Consider the following 22653-nt stretch of genomic DNA (forward strand, 5'->3'; position numbering starts at 1 on the left):
TTCCCCAGACTCCGAGGCAGCCACGAGGCTTTTTCTTTTAAAATCTTCTCTTTTTCAGTATCTCGGTCTACGTGCCGACTTCAAAATACAAGGCACTTTTCAAGTGGCAGCCCCATGACTGCCACCGATGAGGTAAAATCCTTCACCTCTTCCTATTTACAGTCTCTTTTTCTCTCCTTCTCTTGTATATGGATATACACGGATTGCGGTAGCCTCTTTTTACCCCAGCCTCTGTGCTGGGAACTCAATATTGAGTTGTTTGTTCAAAGAAAGCTCCCTGAAATCTGCTATTTCTGATGTAAAGGGCAAGGAGAGAGAGAAAGAGAGAGAGAAAAAATTGGCTTAAAAAAAATATCCTGACAAAATACACCACCAGAATAAAAATGAACGAGGAAGAAATCGGGATGAGCAGAGCCATAAACGTCAGCACAACACGCTCAGCTCCCGTACGGCATCACTGCGGACGTCATGAAGGAGGTAGGAAGGACAGAAGCCGAAAGCAAACGCGAGTGGCTCCCGTTCCTCCTTCGCAGTCCTCCGCTAACCTCCACTTTTTCAGCCTCAGAACTCACACGGAGGCAGCGTATTTTCAAACGTGCCCCAAGAACATATTGTCAGAAGTTTCATGAATGAATAAACATAAAGAAGGCCAAGGCCAAGAGTATGAATATGTCACTCTTGACTGGCTGCAGCGACCCAGCCTGGTTTCTGCTGGCGCCGCGAAGCCGGAGGGAGCAGAGCAGCAGTCCCCAAACGGGCATCAGCAGGGCCAGACCTCCTCTGGGACCCACTTCTCAGAACCACAGTCTCCATTTCTGTAGCCGGAGAAAGCCAGTTTAGCTTTTGGGCTGGGGAGAAACTTCCTTGGTTTTGACCGGCTTTCGATATCACGTTGTTCACCCTTTAATCATAACTTAAGGGAAATGTAAAAACATGTTAGTAAAACATTCCAAAATTCTGATTTGGTGCCATAGATGCATGGTTTTCCCTAAAACAAAAAGTCTGGCAGAATCAACTCAAACAATCCCGGTAACAAATTCAGCGAAAGCAGCAAAACCCACAGAAGCATCCGCTTCCTGGGAAGTCAGCAGGAACCTTCCCATCGACCCAGCAAGGTTGGGTTGAGCCCGCAATGAACAAACCCGCGATTTTTCTATTTTAGAGAGCAGCGCGTTATCTGGAAATCACATTTATCCATCAGTTCTTCCCTCCTCGTGGTATCACATCCCTTCCACCACCACCACCACCCGGCGCAGCGCGGGGATGCAATCTACACCCGACCGCGTCTCACAGCAGACCATAAAAGGTCTTCCTTTATCTCCGAACCTCCAAGCAGTTCTCAATTTATGGCCTGCAGCATACACAAATCAGGGCGGGAAAGTGTCTGCGCCTATCTGAAATCACATAAAGCCTGACATTCACAAAAGCATCGGCCTGCTGGCACGCACAAATCAGTTACTAGAAAACAGACCGGCGAGGAGGGAGATATAAAGAATCAATAAGCAGAAGCTCCCGCCTGCAAAGAATTGCCACGGCGCGGGGACCGCGCTTGGCGGGGATGGAGAGGAGCAGCACGCTCCGCTCCATGTGTTTCGACTACAGCCCGCGTGCGATTATTTTCTCGCCTTCCTGGCAGGCATGAAATGAGGAGGTGGAGGGATAAAGCCGTGTGTCGCGTTGCTGCGGCTCCTCCTGCGTGTGTGAGTTTGCGGGGTGGCATCAGCCGTGCCGAGCTCAGCGGCAGGCGCGCCGAACCAAGAAAAGCAGCAAAGAGCGGGATTTGGAGCAGCGCGGAAGCACCGAACACGGAACAAACAAAAAGAACCTCAGGAAAACAGTGCAACTTCTTTTTCTTTTCCTGCTTTTAATCTTTTAGGCTCCTGGTGATTATGAGAACTTCAGGGCAGTGATGGTCGCCCTGTACGGGGCACTGGGGAGGCCCCACCTCAAGCGCTGCGTTCAGTTTTGGGCCCCTCATGACAAGACAGACATTGAGGCGCTGGAGCGTGTCCAGAGAAGGGCACCGGAGCTGGTGAGGGGTCTGGAGCACACATCTGATGAGGAACGGCTGAGGGACCTGGGGGTGTTCAGCCTGAAGAAAAGGAGGCTGAGGGGAGACCTTCTCGCTCTCTCCGACTCCCTGAAAGGAGGGGGTTGTGAGGGGGGGTCGACCTCTTCTTGCTACTAATAAGCGGTAGGACAAGAGGAAATGGCCTCAAGTTGTGCCAGGGGATGTTTAGATCAGATATTAGGAGAAATTTCTTCACCAAAAGTGTTGTCAAGCACTGGCACAGGCTGCCCAGGGCAGTGGTGGAATCACCATCCCTGGAGAGATTTAACAGACAGGGGTCTGAGGGACGTAATTAGTGGTGGGTTTGGCAATGTTAGGTTGAAGGTTGGACTCGATCTTAAAGGTCCCTTCCAACCTAGATGATGCCATCATTCTTTGAGATGGAGTCTGACGCTCTGGCGCAGGGTCAGCAGGCGCTGGGGACAACCAGGCTTGCTTCAGATGGTGGGTCCCCTGACTCAGCAAAGTCACCTGTGTGACGCCCGGGGCAGCTTGAGCCAGTCCTTCTCTTTCCAGCCCCGTTAGGCAGAAACAAATTGTCCTGTGACTCTTATCATCTCTGTCTTGAAATCCTCGCATCCCAGAGCGCTGTCCTGCCGCCCCTCACCGTGACCCTGCGCTAATGAACAAGCATGAGTTGATATTAATGGCTGGAGAGCAGCCCTAAGGAGAAGGACCTGGGGGTGCTGATTGATGAGAAGCTCAACATGAGCAGCAGTGTGCGATCGCAGCCCAGAAGGCCAACGGTATCCTGGGCTGCATCAGAAGTGTGGCCAGCAGGGCGAGGGGGGGGATGCTGCCCCTCTGCTCCACTCTGGTGAGACCCCACCTGGAGTACTCCAACTAGCTCTGGAGCCCCCAACACAGGAGAGACATGGACCTGCTGGAGCAGGGCCAGAGGAGGACCACAAAGATGGTCAGAGGGGTGAAGCCCCTCTGCTGGGAGGACAGGCTGGGAGAGTTGGAGGTGTTCAGCCTCGAGAAGAGAAGGCTTCGGGGAGACCTTGTTCCAGCCTTCCAGTCCCTAAAGGGGCCCCAGGAGAGCTGGAGAGGGACTTTTCACAAGGGCATGGAGTGATAGGATGAGGGGGGATGGCTTCAAACTGGAAGAGGGGAGATTTAGATGAGGTATCAGGAAGAAATTCTTGACTCTGAGGGCGGTGAGCCCCTGACACAGGTTGCCCAGAGAAGCTGTGGCTGCCCCATCCCTGGAGGTGTTCAAGGCCAGGTTGGATGGGGCTTGGGGCAACCTGGGCTGGGGGGAGGTAGCCCTGTCCAGGGCAGGAGGGTTGGAACTCTATGATCTTCAAGATCCCTTCCAACCCAAACCATTCTATGATTCTATGCCATCCCTGGGGGAGGGCTGCGTACCCTGGTCGGTGGCCAGCCCAGAGGAGTAACACACATGCCGGGAGAGGGCTGCAGGGAGGTTCCGGCAGCAGCTCTCACTTTTTGCTGCCCTGAGAAACACTCAGCCATCTCCCTCAGATGCTCCCACAGCTCCTCGTCCCCAGTGCCTAAGTGACCCTCTCATATGGCAGGGTCCAAAGCCCCATTTCCCAGCTAGGGACCGAGAGAGAGAATAAGGCTTCAATTAATCCAAACCTCCAAGTTCAGCATTTTCATTGCGTCAAAAAAAGTGAGCAGAGAGAAAGCAGAGCCTGCAGCAGCCAATTAAGTTTAGAATTAGTTGCGTTACCCCCACAAATATCTCCTTGTCTATAAAGGGAACCCTGGTGACCTCAGTGCCCAGTTTTGTGCCCCAGCAACTTGAGGGAGAGGAATGTATCTGTCCCAGTCCGAATCACAGCCCTCTCCATCAGGCTGTCCACCCCCTTCATGCTACAGCCTTTGTGGCTCTAAGTGACTTGATGGGGCCACTGGAGCAAAGCTGAAGGCTTAGCCCTGACCTCGCTGGAGTTGATCAACGGAGAAACAAATCACTTCAACAATACAGAGGGGGAATCAGAGCAGATTACCCCTCAGCAGTCCAACACCATTTCAGGGGATTGAGAGAACGTTAGGGAGTTTAACATCTGTCGATCCTTGACTGATACAAGGAGCAGGGGAAGAACTGTATCTCAGAGCCCACGGGATTGCACTGGAGGAAGCAAAGTGGGCACGATGTGATGGAAGGGAGTTGGGTTATTTAGAGAGAAAATTAAAACACCAAAAAAGAAACCCTGAGTGATGAAGTAAAACACTACCGCCTGGGAAGTTTGAGTCTGAAACGTGCCCCATCCATCAGCAGCACCGAGATGCTGCACCCGAAGTCCAATAGCTCCCTTTTCAACTTATTTTACCGGTGAATGTCCTAGAAAATACAAAATTTTCACCCCAAATGCCCCTTCCAGGAACAGCTGAGGTCCCAGGATGTCCCATCCTGTTCTGCGACCTGGTACAGCAGGAAGGACGGAGGAGCTCAGAGGTGGTGTGGGTGCATGTGTACGTGGTGGGATGAAAGAGATGTAGGATCTCATTTTACAAGAGGTCTGCAGCAAAACTGGGACTCTGGACCAGTCTGGCCTCAGAAGGACCCAGCCAAGCCACAGAGCATTCTGTAGGAACCCGTTTGACTATGGAGGCAGCCTGACGTAGCTGGAGGTCACACCAAGTTGGGCTGCTGATAGATCAGCTCTGCTCTAGCCCCGAGGGCGATCCTGCTGTTCCTGCTCGTTAAGACATGATCCTTGCGAGTGCCAAACGCTGCAGGAGGAAAGTAGCACGCACCTGCTCTCACCGACCTCCTCGCACCGCAGCAGCTACACACACTCCCTGCAGGCAGGCTGTGAGCATCGTGTGTAAAACACTAACTCCAAACATCATGGGTCGGGATACCAGACGCAGGAAGAGGGCGCAGGACCAGGAGCTTTAATGGAAAACTCTTCCCCGCCAGCTCGGGGAGGTGAGAGTGACTTTCTTCACCTGCCCAATCTGGGCTGCACTCTCAGATACCTACACCAAAAACGTCCCCAGGCTATCTCACGGGGGAGAAATCAGGTAGAAGGCAAGTAGAACCTGCTCCAGAAGTTGTAAGGTGGTATTTCTCTCTGCACAACCACCTTGCTCCCTCCAGGCTCGGTATACAAAATGTCCAAAGAACCTGCCCTGAAAAACCATCCCCAGAAATGCACTGCTCACCTCTCCATTGAGCGCCGCGCTTGGCCGGGGCAGGGGGGGGAACAGCAGCAGTTACGCGCTGACGTGGCCCCGCAGCCACGGCGTTGTGAAGCTCTACCTCCTGCCCCAGCCCACTCTGGGGTCACTCTTACCTTCAAGCCAGTGCTTTCTGCTTCGGAACCTTTATCCACACCGGTGATGTAGATGCCCAGGGAATATTCTGCCCCTCCTCGGATCATGAGGCCCAGGGATTTCCCTTCATTCAGGACCAGATTCACCTGCAGAGGAAGAATCATAGAATGGTTTAGGTTGGAAGGGATCTTGAAGATCATAGAGTTCCAATCCCCTGCCCTGGGCAGGGACACCTCCCCCCAGCCCAGGTTGCTCCCAGCCCCGTCCAACCCGGCCTTGAACACCTCCAGGGATGGGGCAGCCACAGCTCCTCGGGGCACCCTGCGCCAGGGGCTCACCGCCCCCACAGGGAAACATTTCTTCCTCATATCTCATCTAAATCTCCCCTCTTCCAGTTTGAAGCCATTTCCCCATGTCCTATCATTCCATGCCCTTGTGAAAGGTCCCTCTCCAGCTTTCTGGTAGGCCCTCTTCAGATACTGGAAGGGGCTCTAAGGTCTCCCCAGAGCCATTTCTTTTCCAGGCTGAACACCCCCGACTCTCTCAGCCTGTCCTCCCAGCAGAGGGGCTCCAGCCCTCGGATCTGAGAAGGATCAGCCATTTACATGGTGTCTGAGGGCTGTACAAAAGCAGTCTCAGCTCCACGCTTCTGACAACAGCCACGTCTCCTCTGCTGCCACCAGCTCTCCCACCGTAGGGAGCAGCGCATGCCCTGGGACGGAGCCGCTTCTGTAGATGCCTCCAGACAACAGCAGCTTCAGATGAAGCTCTAAGCCAGCGATGTCCCCGCTGCAGCTGGTTCCTCTAGCAATGTGGAGGAGACAGAAGAGCAGGTTTAGCTGCTCCCGTGGCTCCCTAGGCTCGTCCCGCTCCCCGTGCCTGGACAAACGGTCAGGGCTGCCTGTGGCTTGAAGGATGCTTTCGAGGTACGCGGCCTGTAGGGTGGGCAATGCCCCAGGCATCCCCAGAGAGCAGCATGGACAACCACAGTCACAGGGAGGGGACAGACGGGTGATTCTGCCAAGGGGGACATCTTCTGGTGAAGCGTGAAAAACATGCAACGTCCGTGCTTTGGGTTTGTTTTGTCTTTTCCTGTTTTTCAATAATTTAGAGGCTCAAGTAGAGTGAGAGGGCAGATCACGTTGAGAAAGTGCGGAAGTCTAGCTCTTCCAAAGGACAACTTGGGAGAAGAAAGAGAAAGATGATGGAATGACATCCAGGACAAAAGTGACTAAAGCAGAAGGTAAAGCACTGCCACGGAAGGCGGTTAATGCCTCAAGTGGAGCACGTAATGCCATTTCAGGAGGGGTCTGGGCCCCAGGAAAGGAGACCCAGGCAAGGGCTGAGAGACCGCTCTGCAGGCTGGAGTCCACCTAAGGTGTCAGCCGCACACGGGACTGCCACAGCTCTGCTGGATACCGCCCTTCTCCTCCTGCCTGTTCTACAGAAACCCAGCGTCAGCAACCGAAACCATCAACTAATAAAGCAAGGTACAGGTTTCCCTCCAGTTTACGGCAAGTTTATGGCAGTTTATGGACCCTCAGGGTCCAGACGAAGCTGCTGTTAAGCTCTCTGGTTGAAGGCCCGGCTGCTCAGGCCCACCGCGCCTCCCCTGTCCCACGGGTCACAGGACACGGGGTGATGAAGCAGCACCGAAGGGGCCCTTCTGTCCCTGTTCTGCGATCCTCAGGAACACGGGGAGCGAAGGCGGAGGTCGGACACACGGCCAGCTGGAACACAGGACGGCTGTGTCCCACCGTGTCCCTCGGCCGGAGAGGGCGGCTCCCGTGGGACACGGGGGGCAGCGGGGAACACGAGATAGACACGCCAGCTCTGGAGGACCGCGAGGGTTCAGCTCTGCGAGGGGCAGCACACGTGGCCAGGGAGGATTACAACCATAAACCGGAGGAAGAGTTGATCTGCGGCAGTTTTCGGGGCTCTGCTGTTACAGGCGCATCTCTGGGATAGACACGCCGCCGAGAGAAATCCCCCGAAGCCCCACGGGCGGAGCGGTGCCAGTCAGCCTCCCTCTGCCCGTGCCCCCGCCCCATGCAAACCAGTGACCGCGCAATTCCCCACGGCCATCCGGACGGGGAAATGGCCCGGCTCCGTTCCTCTGCCCTTCTTTTACACAGCCGTGACTGCGAGGGGCCGCTCCAGGCGTTCCCTCTCTCTCCTCGGGAGAGGGTACTGAGAACAGGACCAGTGGCACAGGCTGCGGTGGGGAAAGACCCCACCGGAGCCGCGGCTGCCTGCGGACCCCCACATCCCCATCACCGTCCCCCCAGCACTCACCGCTCCGTGCAGGCGGCAGCTTTGCAGGACACCCCCCGGCCAAGGCACAGAAAGCACTCGGGACTCCTCCGCACACCCACGTGCTTTATTATCTCTAATTAATAACGCCAGGAGAGATTTTCCATCCATCCTGCCCAAAACAGCCAACACATACTGTAACGGATGTTTAACATTTTCCACAAACCTCTGATGGGCTGAAGGACCCCACAGCACCCGGACAGCTGGTTTTCCCCCCCCAAAATGCTGGCCACGGGGATGATTTTGCAAGGTACGCCAAAGCTATTAGCCAGCTCCAAATCCGCCTTCTCCCAGCCTCTCCTGCTCAGGGGGCCTGACGATATAGGGAGGTTCAGGTGAGAATTTAGAGCAAAAAAGCAAGCCCGTGTTTAGCTCCCTTGAGGACTCTCAATTTAAAATGGCCTTTGTTCACTTGCTGCATGACATTTTCTAAATGAATAACTCTGGGAGGTTGTTTTTTTGCTTTCGTCCCAAGTTTTAAGTCAATTCAGGAGAAAAGCAGACAGCGGGAATAAAAACAAATGAGAAAAGCCCAAACGTGTTTCACGCTGATAGATTGTTTGTGAACGGCTTTTAAATATAAAACTCCTCATTGCAGTCAAATCAAAAGCTTGCCCATTTACCTGGATGGAAAAGTCATTTCCAGCTTCAAGTCGCTAATTAACCTGCCTTTCCAGAGTACACAGCATCACGCAGGGAATTCAGCCCAGCCTTACAGAGGCTGCTATTGAAAACCCATTTTCTATCTTGGCGGTGGCGCAGCAGCGAGACAGAAATCAGCAGTGGGACGTAAATCTACGGAAGGACAATATGCTGCAAAGTTTTGTGCTTTAAGTAACGGATGCCGAAACAGCTCCTACTTTTCTATACCAGTATCACAGCTGGCCGGCAACTGCATTAACGCCCGCGTCTTACGGATCTGCGAGCTGAAGGTGGGGTGACCCCACGAATGCCCCACCAAGGCAGGCAGGTTCCCACGGCGCCGCTGCCCTCCGCTCCCTGCGCCAGGGACGGCCGTACCGGGGAGAGCCAGAGCTGTGAGACATTAACCACCTGTATCGGCAGCCTTGTCGAGGGCTGGAGCATCTCTCTGATGAGCAAAGGCTGAGGCACTCGGGGCTTTTCAGTTTGGAGGAAAGAAGATTGAGGGGGGATCTTATCAACGCTTATCAATCCTTCAGGGGAGGGTGCCGGGGGGATGGGAACAGGCTTTTTCCAGTGGTGCCCAGTGACAGGACAAGAGGGAACGGGCACAAACGTGACCATAGGCAGTTCCATCTCAACCCGAGGAGGGACTTCTCTCCTGTGGGGGCGGCAGAGCACTGGCACAGCTGCCCAGAGAGGGGGGGAGTCTCCCCCTCTGGAGCCATTCCAAACCCGCCTGGACGTGTCCTGTGCCACTGCTGGAGGTGCCCCTGCTCTGGCGGGGGGTGGCACTGGGGGAGCTCCAGAAGGCCCTTCCAACCCCCACCAGTCTGGGATGCTGTGAAAACTGATGTTCCCTGGGCTACTCCCTCCTCGGCTTTAAAGCGCAAAGTGCTGGGAACAATTCCAAGATCGAAGCATTATAAAGGAACCATAAAGAGACCTTCACGCTTCAGGCTGCAGAGGAAAGTTGGGCATTGCACCCACCCAGCAGTGTGTTTGCCTCTCAAAATCAAGGGCAGTTTAACTCTCTCTTTACATGAAAACATCATTCGGGACATAGAGCGATTACTTCATAGAACATCTCACTGTGGGTTTTTTTTTAAACCAGAAAAATACTCAACTTTTCCAAAGTTTCCTCTGTTTTCTCCCCATTTGTCTAACGATACCCAGGGTTTCCCTTCTACTCTAACTTCTCCACCACACTGTGGCCGTACCTTTCGAAAATTCCCCAACGCCGGGAAAAATACAAGTAGCAGAAACGCAGCAACTTGCAATCAATCACAGATGAGAGTCAAATTAGATCGGTAGTGGCAACACTCCCTCTCGACGAGTCCCCGAACAACAAATACACGCAGCAGCGCTTCCCCGGAGTGAGCAACACGAGGGGTATCTCCGTATCAAGACATTTACATTTCCCTTTAACGCTCTCCCGACGGGCTGGTAAGCCGAGAAGCTGCTCTCCCTACCCCGATATCATCAGATGGAGTAAGAGATACTCCCCCTCTCTATAAACTGCTCGAGCTGCTTTGTTTACACACGTACCGGGCAAAGCTCACCTTCCAAAAGCAGAAAGCAATGAATAAAGCCTCCGGCAATAAAGGTCTGAAAGACCTTCCGGCAAAACCCAAGCCGCGTGAAAAAAAAAACAAACCCTAAGCGCTACTTAAAAATAAGTCGCTAATGGCAATCCCAGAAAGTCGGGTTGCTGAGGGCTTAATTGCACTTCTTAATCAACTAATACCTACACCTTCCTGAATAAACCCCTGCGGAAATCGCAATAGAGACTCGGGCTGCCGGGAAAAGCGCGGCGGCGGCAGCAGGGGTCAGAGAAATAACCGCTCTCGGAGCGTTACTGACAAAGTGCAGATTTAGGGAATAGCTGAGGAATAAAGGGAGTGCCGGCAGGCGGGGGGCTGGGTTTGACGAGGCTGGGGAGCGAGGAGGGAGGCAGGCAGGAGGAGCGGGGACAAAGCGTTCGGGAGCCAAAGCGAGAGAGCAGCTCGTTGCCAGGACGAAGCAAAGGCTGAGTCACTCCATGTTAAGGGCTGAGGGATAAGAAGGGAGACTGTCTTGCACACTGTTTCCCAAGGGCCTCCTGCCTCCGAGAGGCTGGCTCCGGTGACGGGGCACACCGCAGAGACGGCGTTAGGTGGCTGCGTTGTCGGCACCCACTGCCATCCCCAGTGAGGGCACCTCTCCCACGCCGTCAGAACCCGCTCCAGGCACGGCTGCGGGGTGGGAGGGAGACTGCGGGATGACAGCGAAGCACGGGCCAAGCTGTGCTGTCCGAGGAGGGAGCTAAACACGTCCGCTGGCACCAGGCTGTTATTTCCAGTGGTTCCCACCACTGTGACTTGATGCTGCCACGATGTGAAGCACTGACTCTGGGCCCCACTGGGAACAGACCCCTCCCCACATCGTCTACTGGACCAAACCCTTCTGCTTGGGCTTTTCCACTCGGGTAAGCGGGTTTGGACACGTATTATTAACACTTCTGGGAAAGTCTTGTCCCAGAAAAGGGTATTTCGGTTACATTTCCACTTTATGTTTGTACCCTCCTTAACTCTCCCTCCCCCTCTTCTACCCCCAGGCTGGAGCTCAGAGGGAGAAGCCGTACCGTACCTCCGGGGCTAACACCAGGGAGAGCTGGGATTGCTCCAAGCCTCTAAATGCACAGCTGTCCCAACACCGGCCAAAAGCAGAGGCAGCATGCAAAGCGGTGCAGGAATTCTGCAGGATTCACGCAGCTATTCTGCGGGGGGAACGCCAAGGACACCCAAGGCAAGGTAACCCCCCCGGTATTCCCAGGCTCACGGCAGCGCAGAGGCTGCGCAGTCCCCACCTCCTCCCCTACACCGTCCCCAGGCTGTGTCCAGCCCCAGGCTGCTCCTGCGCGTAGCACGCAAAAGCATTTGGAAGTTCAGGGTCACAATTTTAATTTCAGTTTCAACGCTGAAACATCTGCTGCCTCTTTAGCAGGAAATGAAGGGGGAAAAAAATGCCACCGTCGGTAAGGCATTTGCTCCGAGTTGATTCTTGCATGGGATTTCTTTTCTCCCGGTTTATGAAATTACCTGTTGACAGATTCAATTTTACCATTAGAAAAAGCACTTTCAGACAAGAATTACTCTGCATCAGTGCGATTCAGCACACAGCTGCGTGAGTGGCGGCGAAGGTTTCACCCGTGCCAACAGCTATTTCCATGCCATTACTGCTGCCCTACAACAAAACCACCACTTAAGGAGGCTCTCGGGGCTCATCCTCCTCCTGCTTCCCATGGAAGCCCCACTGGTTTGTGTCTAGACATCCCGCAAACCTGCCAGCACAGCTCACAGGACGGCGGCGCCAGCTCGCGACCCATTAACGGAGGTCCTGGGAGCAGCGGAGTCACAGCTGCCGCGGGAGCCGGATCCATCAGAGCTGCCCCAACATCAACCCACCTTCCAGGGCAGGCTTTGTAAGGCCATGCGGGGGACTTTGGTGTCACGGCTGCACTGGCAGCCACCTCCAAGCGTGTTTAATATTAGCGCAAGTACGCTGTTGCCATTGGCCACCCAACTGGCAGGAGTGGGGCACTGATTTGCAGAGAGGTTCTCGTAGGAGGCGTGTGGCGGGGCAGGGAGCATCCCCCACGGCTGGGAGGTGACGCTCAGAGCAGAGGGACAGTCTGGAAACCAAGTCCTCTCCCGCGAGGCCCGATCCGAGGCTCAGCCCAGCAGTGCTGCCCGGCTCCATTGAGCCCATCAGCTGCCGTCCCACCGGGCAGCACTGGACTTGTGCCGCACCCCATAGCTCTGGGGCACAAGTAGCATTTTTGGGTGCTTTTTCTGCTTCAGGTGCCTGAAATAACGAAGACATGGCACCGCTGCCTGCCAGCACGAGGTGAGGTGAGCCGAGACCTGACCCAAGTGACGTTTTGGGGAAAGTCTACCGGGTCAGCGCTACAGACAGCCCAAGGCAGAAGGATACCTTCATCCCCAGGGACCTGGGGGACCAGTGGCTCACGTCACGTACTCCAGGTGCCACAGGAAACCTGCAGGCAAGTGGGGAGATGACCACATATCTCCAAGCAGCCTGGAGAGGCTTCTAGCTGTAAAGCGAAGCAAACCCCAGCAAGGTCAGAGCAGGCAAACAGTAAGAGACACGGGGAGCTGTATCACTTCGCACTGAAAATGTCATTACAATCTAATAGAAAGAAATCCGTCTTTATCTCTCCTGCATCTCTTATCCTTCATGCTCAAGCAGTCACCATTAGCGTCTCAAACATTCAAGCCACGCAATGTTACCACAAATATATTTTTTTGTTGTTTTTATTATAATAATTATAGCTATTTTTGAATACAGAACTGCCTGAAGGCAAGTTTGCACTCTCTTCTTTACATATATTTTCTTTCTTCTGCGGCATCAAAAGCTTAAAAGAATAAGCAGCTCCCCTGGCAATAAGCACATTAGAGCAACGATTCAGCTGATGAAATGGCGTTTCTCAGAGAATTAGCACTCCGACACTTGCCGAGCATTTTGCACAGTTCATCTTCCTCCCAGCTCGAGAGCACCTACGAGTTTTTGCTGGCTGATGGTTTCCAAAGTGCTTTTAACGAAATAAGCTGTTGATCCCAGAAGTACACCAATGACAATTCACAGCACAAATGGCCCTTGCTGTTGTGAAAAATCTAGAGGACTTAAGGCTCATCATGAAAATCAAACTGCTGTGGAGCTCAAGGTGACCACTGGCAGCGGGTCCCATCTCTCCAGCAAGAAGGCTACATCCTCTGTCGGGACGGGGCTGGGGGACGGTGACCTGCTGCTGTGTCTGTCCTGGAGACAGGTGGCTTCAAGACCGTCTCACCAGAGCTTGGCACTAGTACAAGCCCTGTTTCACACTCATTACTGACCACCATCACTGGCTACTTCACCTACAGGTACGATCGGCACAGGGCTCTGATGAAACACTGGATCCAGTGATTAGGACTACAAGGAAGGCTGCCCTCACCACAGGAAACTAATAATAGCAAAACTTGGGAGAATACGGCCATCTCTTCAACCTGCCACAGACAACACAGATTTGGAAAGCGTAAAGATTTGCAATAACTTGCACAACCACAGGTGCATACGTGCCAGCACCTCCTCCATCCCTCCACTCCCTTTAATTCCCACATCCCTTCTTGTGCCTTCTCATGAGATATCGTTCGCGGTAGGTCAGGTCTACACTGACTAATTGACCCGGATCTCCGCATCCACCTCCTGCTCATCCACACAGAACAGCCTCTGACCCAAGCCTGGTACAAACCGGGTACTGGCCCAGAACCACTGACTGGAACAGGATGGTGAAAACAAAGCCAGTGGACAGCTGATGGTCCACCAGTAACTTCCCAAAGCCCCATAACGGCTTCTTCCACAGCCAACAGCAAAGGAATCCCAGTCTCCACCCAAAAATACGATAGAAAGCCAAGGGCAAGGAACATGCCAGCCCTAGGCCAGCGATGACGGCTGCCTTCTGCACGAAACCTCTGCGACAGCAAAGCTATCCAAGGAGGTCGGACTGACCCTCCAGCTGGAAGCCCAACCGCCCACCCTGGCTGCACACCAGCCCATCTGCTCCACACCTCCGTCCCACCGCCCGGCTGGCTGCTCCGGGAAGGTAACGCAGCCACGCGCCAGATCCCTCCTCCGCCAGACGGATCGGTTACACTATCACACACACGCCGACAGCAGCGGTTTCCATTTCAAGCCTTTTGATAATGAATGCTTCTGCCTCCAGATAAGCAAACTTGTTAAACTATGCTACAAACCCCATCCTTTCAGGCATACAGAACAGATGTGCTGGAGGGAAAGGCGGCCGGACAGGGATATCTCTAGAGCCTGCTGAACGCCGGATGCCTCCACCGACCTTGAATTTAACCTTGCAAAAGCTGGAAATACCACCTTAACCACAGCAGCGTTGTAGGCTCGCTGAACTGCAGCAACGCATTACCAAATTTGCCGGTTTACATCGCTTCAGCCTCCTGCTGTAGGGCTGAAGTCTGATCTCTGCTGTACTTTCCCAAACACTGCCTGTTTGAAAGCTTTTGCATATGTATTCCAGGACATTCCGATCGATTAGAAATTGGAGAGAGAGGAGGGGAAAAAATAACCGACTAATCCCCAGCCTTTCCCTCGGAACGTAAAACCACCCAGAAATCAAATAGCCCTTGGGAGTACCTGTCAATTCCGCTTGACTGGGCTGAATTAACCAGGGATGTGTTGCATTTATTTGCATGATATTTGTGAACAGAATGACCCCGCTTTCAACAGCTAAATATATATATATATCTCTACAAACAAAAAGAGGGAAAACGAGAGGCAGGCTGTTCCCGTGTTCCGAGACACGGTTTCATCTCTCGACGGTGCACAGTAAGTCAGGACAAAGCGACTCAGTTAATGTCCTGAAGCAGGCGTTCAGAGAACGACGCAGGCAGTCACACCAAATAACACCCCCCCCCCCCCCCCCCAAACCTACCGGCCAGGGCAGGCTCTCCTCGCCACCCACCCCCCTTTCACCATGGTGGGGCTTTTCTTTCCCCCTCGGCCGGCAAAGCAAGGCACCTCTGGGTACAGAAGCATCTGGGTGGCTTTGGTCATTTCAAAGTTGTAGTCTCCAGTAATTTTCTTTTGCCAGATGTACAGATGGGAAGTGAGGAGTGGAGGTTACCGCAGCATGCGTACCGTGCCTTGCACATCGACAGCAAGGCTGGAGGTGCCCCTGCTCTGGCAAAGGGGTTGGACTCGATGATCTCCAGAGGTCCCTTCCAACCCCGACCAGTCCGTGATTCCGTAACAGCAATGCGCAGGGCAGTGAGGAAGAGCTGGGTTTGGAGGCAGGCTCAAGGCAGCGCAAGGAGCGGAGGGGTCAGGTTGCTTCTCTGAGCCACCTTGGGTCCCACCACTGCCAACAGCTACCGCTGACAGCACTTCTGAACCACGGAGCAAGGCACGTCATGCTTGCGGTCAGCAAAGGCCAGAGGCCCATTAACAGGGCGAGGAGAAGGCCTCCAGGCAGCGCCGAGAGCTGCGCTACGGCAGGGCAGGAGGCACACTGCAGCGACACAAGAAGCCCAGTCGGGAGTAGGACAGAGCGCCAAAGGCCATCACCAGAGCTGCATGGCCATCCCAGGACCGAAACAACACACGGTCGATAGCTTCTGTTAGAAGTGCGGTCCATGGCCAGCGTGGCACAGAGGGACCGATGTCACCGCTGACACGGCAGGGAGGAGGGGCGGCAGGAGAAGGTTGAACGCTGCCTGTTCTCCCGATGCCAGCTCTGCCCTCTGCACCGGATCTTTGCACACCCGTTTCTGTGAGCTTCAAATATCTCCCGCAACTGTCATCGACTCTTCCCAGGTTAACAGAGGGGCCTTCACCCCCCTGCCCTGGGGTCAAAACATGATCCTCCACCAAGAAGTGAAAGGGCTGCCAGAGCGTGTGAAGCAGCACCAAGGAATAGAAGGAGAAGCTCAGACTTTGGAAGAGCCAGGTGGAGTGTGAGGCTCTTCACCGCTCCTCACGCCTGGTCAAAAGGTTCTGAAACCAGCAAGCCCCAAACTGGTAGCACCACGAAGACTGGGCATCCCACCTAAGGCTGGCAAATCTTCCCAGTGCTCTGCAAGTGTGGCACTGCCACAAAGAGGCATCACAGCACCAGTGAAGCACAGCTCAGAAGAAGGACAGCCATGGTCCTGCCGCCCAGCTCGGCTGGAATGGTGCCACAGCGGGCGACTGGGAGCTGGGGCCCCTCGCACCTTGGGAAAGAGTGTATCCAACAGCAGCCAAGCCCAGCATGGATGCTTTTCGAAGTTTAACGTGGTCTTCATTCAACTTGGCTTCAATCCCTTCCAAAGCAGATTAAGCTACGGTAATTAAAGCTCTTTTAACTTGCAAAGTTCAGTTGGATTCATTTTTCCCCGTGCAGCCCCCGGGAGCCAGCCCTGAGGAGCTCAGGACCCGGAGCAGCAGAGAGGAGGGTGCTTTGGTCTGATGAGGGACCCGCGCAGCAGCCGAGCAGCTCAGAGACAATTAGGGCACCTGTAATCGCATCTCCCTCGGGACCGACGGGATGGGGCTGTCCGGGGCCACGCGCGGCTCAGGCACCGGGCAGGGATGAGTACAGCTGCAGCTTTCTAAGCGTTTCATGTCGATACGCAGCGAGGAGCAAAGGAACGATGTGTAGACAAACACCTCCCACCTACAGCTTCAACGAGTCGCCGCCTGCTGCATCGAGGTGACACTGAGAGGTAGGGGGTGGGGGACACCAGCAAGGCAGCAGCGGCTGCTTTTCTCTTCTCCTTAAAGTAAAAATAATGGGCCCTTCTCCCTTGTGGCCCACATGAATATTTCATCAGCAAACTGCCTCATCCTCTATTAGATTTTTTTCCTCCTCTCTGGATGGGGTGGGAGGCTCGAGCTTACAGATCTCTCCACAGCCTCTCCAGGCGGAGCGAAGGATATTTTGGGCGTACAACCAAAGTGCTGGGGACAGCCAGAGCAATCTCAGGATAACAGGGTGGAAAGATGTCAAGGCTCCAAGCAACGCTGTGCCTTTGGGAAGCAAGCACCCCGCTCGCTCGTATGACAGCACTTGGATATCCTATGAACGCTGAAAGAGGCAACACCGTGTCCTGCTTGTACCGGGCAAACAGGTTCCCGATCCATCACCACCGAGAGAACGAGCGGAGTCTTCGCCTCCAGCCTGTGCCTCACTGCAAAGGCGTCTGAGCACTGCTCCTCTGCATCTGCAACCCTGTGGGTCTGTTGGGCCCCGGGAAGCACGAGGGAGAAGAAACACCAAATTCCTGACATCACGCATTGCACAGCTTGAAATATCCTCTGCTGGCTTCGCTTATTATAAGGCCAATTTCAAAGGAGGGCAGGCTCACCGTAAGAGAAGAGGACTGGATTTAGATGTGTTGATGTGATTTCCCCTCTGTCAAAGGCCTGAGATCCAGGCCCTGCTGGAGTGGCCACCACTGGCCACCACCAGATCCCCTGGGTACCGTTATGGAAGCTATTCCCTCCCTTCCCTGCTCCCCCCCCCCCCACTTGCCAGGGCTTTTCACACAGGCACAAGTGCTGCTCAGGCCCTTCCTGAAGGCCCAGCTTGCTTCTCCCCAAATGGAAAAGGAAAACCATCCGTTTCATTTTATAGCATTTCTGGAAGAGAAAAATTGGGTTTTTTACTTAGAAAAAACTGCTAAGAGACCCAAGAAAGCCTCACAAAAACAGAATCACAGCATCTCCTAGATTGGAAAAGACCTGTAAGATCATCCAGTCCAACCATTAACCTCACACTGCCGAGCCCACCACTAAACCATGTCTCTGAGCACTATATCTACACGACCCTTAAATCCCTCCAGGGATGGGGACTCCACCACCACCCTGGGTAACGTGTTCCAATGCCCGATGACCCTTTCAGTAAAGAAATTCTTCCCAATATCCAAACTAAACTTCCCTTAGTGCAACTTGAAGCCATTTCCTCTTGTTCTGTCACCTGTTACTTGACAGAACAGGTCGACTCCCACCTCTCTGCAACCTCCTTTCAGGGAGCCGGAGAGAGCGAGAAGGTCTCCCCTCAGCCTCCTCTTCTCCAGGCTGAACATCCCCAGTTCCCTCAGCCGTTCCTCATAAGACGTGTGCTCCAGACCCCTCACCAGTTTCATTGCCCTTCTCTGGACACGCCGAGGAAAGATCTGAAACGCAGGAAGAAGGGCGGTAATGGACTCAGATCCAGCCCTCCAAATCCACGAGCCCTCCTGAACACAACACCTATGGCAGTCTCTCAGAGACCGTGTTGGCAGTGGGCCTCCAGCCAAAACCACCACCTGCTCAGGAAAAACCTTAAAAGCAACTTCTGGTTTGACCGCTGTTCCTGGCAGGAGCCTCACCGCCAGACAAGTCCGCATCTGGACAACGCCTTGCCTCCAGCTCAGGTTCTACTCGTGTCAAAGAAAGCCAATCCATCTTGTCCTACAGGACTCCCTGCAGGAGACAGAGGCAAAGCTACAGCCCTTAGGGAGAAAACCAGGATCCAGGGTATTCTAAAGGAGAGGTGGGTCACCCCAACAGAGGCCAGAATGACACAAACGAAAAATCATAAGGGGAATGAAGAGGGTAAGGGCAGACAGGCCCCCAGGGCTGAGGCTGTGCCCCTCACTCACCTTTTTCTCATCTCCCTCTTGCAGGAGCTGGAGGTGGCTCCTCTTCTCGCTGTCCTTGCGGAGGGAGCTGTTCTGGTGGTGCGGCAGACCCGTCGGCGGGGACACGCTGCGGCCCTGCGGGTCCACCCAGGTGTAGATGTGGTTGGTGACGTAGCCCCCCGGGATGCGTCCCACCGAATGTACCGAGAGGTTCAGCTTCTTGCAGCCTTTCAGCACCTGGAAGACGAGCCAAGGAGAGGAGGGAGTTAACGCCTACGGAGGGGGAAGGACAATCTGCCTTAGGACCGCGGGGTGAAGCAGCTTTGCTCTTCCTTGAGCTTGAAAGATCTCAAGCTACTCTGCAACCACCACTGAATGACTGAGCTACATAAACAGCTAGTGGAAGAGTTGGAACTTTTCTGTTCTCTCCCGAAGAGCAACAGTCTCATGGCAAAGCTGCTGCTGCCAACAGAGCAAATGCCCTCTCCCTGTGGGCCAGGGAAAGAGCGGAGTGAAGCGGAGTAAGGTGGGTAGTGACATGCCAGGAGGAACCCCAGTATGGGCTGAACCTGAGACTGAGCAGTTTCTGCAGCTTTGGAGAGGAATCGGAGCAGGACCGGGATGAATCCTGGAGGAGGGCAGCACTGCCGGTCCCCACAGCTCAGCCCCAAGTTCTGCTGCTGGTAAAGCTCCCGATGCCTTCAGGGGACATTGACAACGCTCCCAGAAATTCAGCCTCTGTTGCCATCTCATTACCGGCTGCCTTCCCAAGCACAAACAGTCAATTAATGAGCACAATAATTATTAAATATACACATATATTTAAAACAGCATACACAGACATGACCTTGGGACCCAGATATGGTGATCTGCAATTGCTCCTCTGCTCCTTCAGCTTCCACCGTGAGAAGCTGACATAGGCTTTATGGTAAAATTAACGTATAGGAGTTCTCCCTGCGGACAGCTGTAAGCGCTGATCTCTTCTGGGGCCTCAGGAACATCACCGCCCTGCATCTGCTCTCAGAAAGGAGGTGCTTTGGGGTTTTTTCCCATATATACATCCTTTTGATGAGCTGCTCCTGCAAGGTGTCCTCTCCCCACTGAGCAGAGAAGCTGCCAAGCAAAGCTCATGACTGGGAAGAACTAATACCGGCAGCTCTTCGGTAAAGAGTAACATCGTCAGTAATACTGGGCTGGCTGGATCCCAGGTCGGACCTGGCAACGCTCCTGTCCCTCTCTGCCAGGGTTAGTGAGAATCCAGCTCGCCAATTCCCAGTTCAGCATCTCCATCACATATAGCTATTTGGCTGCAAATTTGTCACATGCTCCCAAGGTCATCACATGCTTGGAGAGCTTAAACATGGATTGCGAAACCAACAGCCCCATCAGAACAGCCGCAGAGCACTTCAACATCCTGGGCTGCTCGCTACCTCCAGCCCCTGTCCCCTGAGCTCCCACGGTCCCTCAGACACATCATCTGCCACCTCGTCTGTCCCAGCGAGCACACGGAGCCCAGCCTGGCCGGCGGACAGGCGGAGGTGCTCACCGCACTCCAGTCTCGCTGACATCAGCCCAAGTCCCACAGGAGCCATTTCTGAGCCCACTGCCCACCCCAGGGTACCGCTCTCAAACAGGCACCACGGCGTAGGGACCCATCCACGCTTCAGGACGGGCTCAGCTTCCCGACCCAAAGTCTCTTCCTAAGGTGCCAGGCAGACAGGCTCAGGATGATCTGAACTCCACCGCAGCGCGTTGGGGGTGGCAGGGAGGCTTCTCACCTACCCCGGAGCTACCAGGGCAGAGCGACCCCTATGAGATGGAGTACAGCCCACCAACGGAAACATTCTCCATTCATTCAAACTAAAGCCGTCTCCATGAAAACCTCTTTTAAACCTGCCTAACATCGTTTACTTACCTAAATACCGAGACAGCAAACAGCACTGACAGTCCCATGAGCAAAGTCTCATCTCTGAATGAGGCTCATCAAGCACAGGCAAACGACGAGGATAATCAGGGACTTGTCCAACTGTACAGGGTTACAGTCCTCCCTCTGCCACAGAAATGCCGCCCGATCCCGACACCCGCACTCCCACCCTTTATCCCCTCTCACTGAAAGAGCGGGCGCTCCGTTTGCACCGATCCTGAGCATTCCTCACCTGGATATCTTCACACAATGCCCCAAAGCCGGCTGCTGAGCGTCACCGTAATTTAAGGAGCACAGAAAAACCCCTCTGAGCTGCGGCTAGGTGGAGAGCGCGCACAGGGTCCTCGCGGAGCTGCTCTCCCCCTGTCTCACTGCACTCACTGCCACCCCGTTCCCACACGGGTCTCTTCGGGACTGACACAGGGGATCCCGTTTCCTCCCTTGCTCAGAGCATCCAGCCTGGCAGGGGAGGGGGGACCGAAGATAACCCTCCGGGGTTTCTACCATGCAGGAGAGACACCAGGCGCAGAAGTGACCACACGCAGACAGGGCCCCCAGCTCCGCACCAGGCACAGCCTGGCCTGAGGACGGGGCAGCGGTGGTTGCTGAGGGCCGGCAGAGCGCTGGCTGCTCCCGTCCCGCCTCAGCTAAATGTCATCCCCTGAAAGAGCAGGAACAGCAGCAGAGCTGCTCTCTGGAGGCACAGTAAAGTTGCCAGGGATGAGAGGCCGGAGATTTACGAGGGATGTTTTATGTCCCCCTGCAGCAGCTCCCTCGCCAAAGCCACCAGGAGATGGGATCTCAGTCAACAGGGAGATGTTTTATGCATGAAGGTGACAGCAGAGGCAGGAGGCGAGGCGAGCAGCCCTCTGGCTCAAGGCGGCAGGCTGGGCCAGGGCTCCCCGGCAGCCTCAGCAAAAGAGGAGACAAGGGGAAGGAGTGAAGAGAAGCCGGTGGTGCCCGTTGGCACGTGGCTAGTGACAGCCTCTCCCCCCGGAAGCCACCGCTGCGGCGGCCAGGCTGCTGACACTCTGTGTAGCCCTTTACACATTTACGGAAGCTCCTCAAGGACTCAGTGAGCGAAGCAGTCTCCCACCCAGCACAGCGTTTCCCTCCCCACACATCCCCACTGCCAATGCCCATGGGACAGCTGGTGCAGGACTGTCGTGGTACCCCACCAGGGGAGTCCTTCAGGACACAGCTCTGATGGCCTCCAAATCACCTGCGCTGGAAGGCAACCTGCAGCTTTTGGAGACTTTTTGGGTGATCACAGGTAGGGGAGGACAGGGACACCTACAGAGGACTTACCGTACTGCTGTAAGGCACAGTGGGACCATCCACGCGGCTCCACAATGGTATGCCACTGATGGCAGTGGTGGAGTCCCCATCCCTGGAGGGATTTACGGGTCATGCAGATATAGTGCTCAGGGACATGGTTTAGTGGTGTGCTTGACAGTGTGAGGTTAATGGTTGGACTGGATGATCTTACAGGTCTTTTCCAATCTAGGAGATGCTGTGATATTGACCTCAGTAGCTGGGGACTGCAGTTCCCTGCCCTCGTGCCGGGTGCTAAGCACACTCAAAGGGATGGTGCTTCCCTCAAGACAACGTAAGTGAGACAGAACAAGCAGAAAGGGGAGAAGCGAGGCAAGAATCACCTCACCCAAGGTGATGCCACAACCCCCTGAGGAAGGTGGTGAGGGCTTCTCTCTCTCTCGGCCGGGCATCACATCTATTCAGTGACACTGTCCCCACGCGCGGCGGAGTCTCCGTGCCTCCCATTGCAATTCTGACCCGCTGCCCAGCACTGCCTTTCACAGGTCAGGCTACACCTCAGCCCCCCCCAGTCCCCTCCTGCCCCACAGCCTGCAGCAGACGGGCCCCACCATCACATGCACCTTCCATCCTCGACGGTTAAACTCACCCTTCATGGGCTTTATAACCGAAGCAAGCCCTTCACCCAGTTACAAGCTGGTAGAAGAGCTACACGCCACTGGGCATCCCCAAACCACACAGACCTTGTGTGTATATACTGGCACGCAGATGTATATACCATACACAGGTGTATAACACCCCGTCGCAGGAACCACTGAGACACACACACACACGTAGATAAAAAGCAGCAGCTGTTTAACAGGACATAGCAACACTATGGGACCATTTAAGAGAGTTAAACAGCTGATTTTTTTTTTTGTCTCTAGAAGACGGTCTCCCACAGCCCTGATTCAACATGGCCTTCGGGCATGTGCTTCGATGAGCAAGCGTTTAAGCCTCTGCCT

The 22653-nt window shown here is 54.5% G+C and overlaps 1 protein-coding gene across 1 annotated transcript in view; it reads right to left on the minus strand.

Moving 5' to 3' along the window:
* WHRN (whirlin) overlaps window positions 1-22653 on the minus strand; it is a gene marked incomplete at both ends in the record, with an annotated part of 59100 nt that overhangs the window by 21770 nt on the left and 14677 nt on the right. The window contains 2 exons of the mRNA XM_082492465.1: window positions 5344-5469; window positions 18472-18687. Of these exons, the coding sequence (XP_082348591.1) occupies window positions 5344-5469; window positions 18472-18687 (342 nt within the window). The remainder of the gene's footprint in view (window positions 1-5343; window positions 5470-18471; window positions 18688-22653) is intronic.

Source organism: Vanellus vanellus (genome assembly GCF_965231255.1).
Source record: "Vanellus vanellus genome assembly, chromosome: 18".
NCBI classification, from domain to species: domain Eukaryota; kingdom Metazoa; phylum Chordata; class Aves; order Charadriiformes; family Charadriidae; genus Vanellus; species Vanellus vanellus.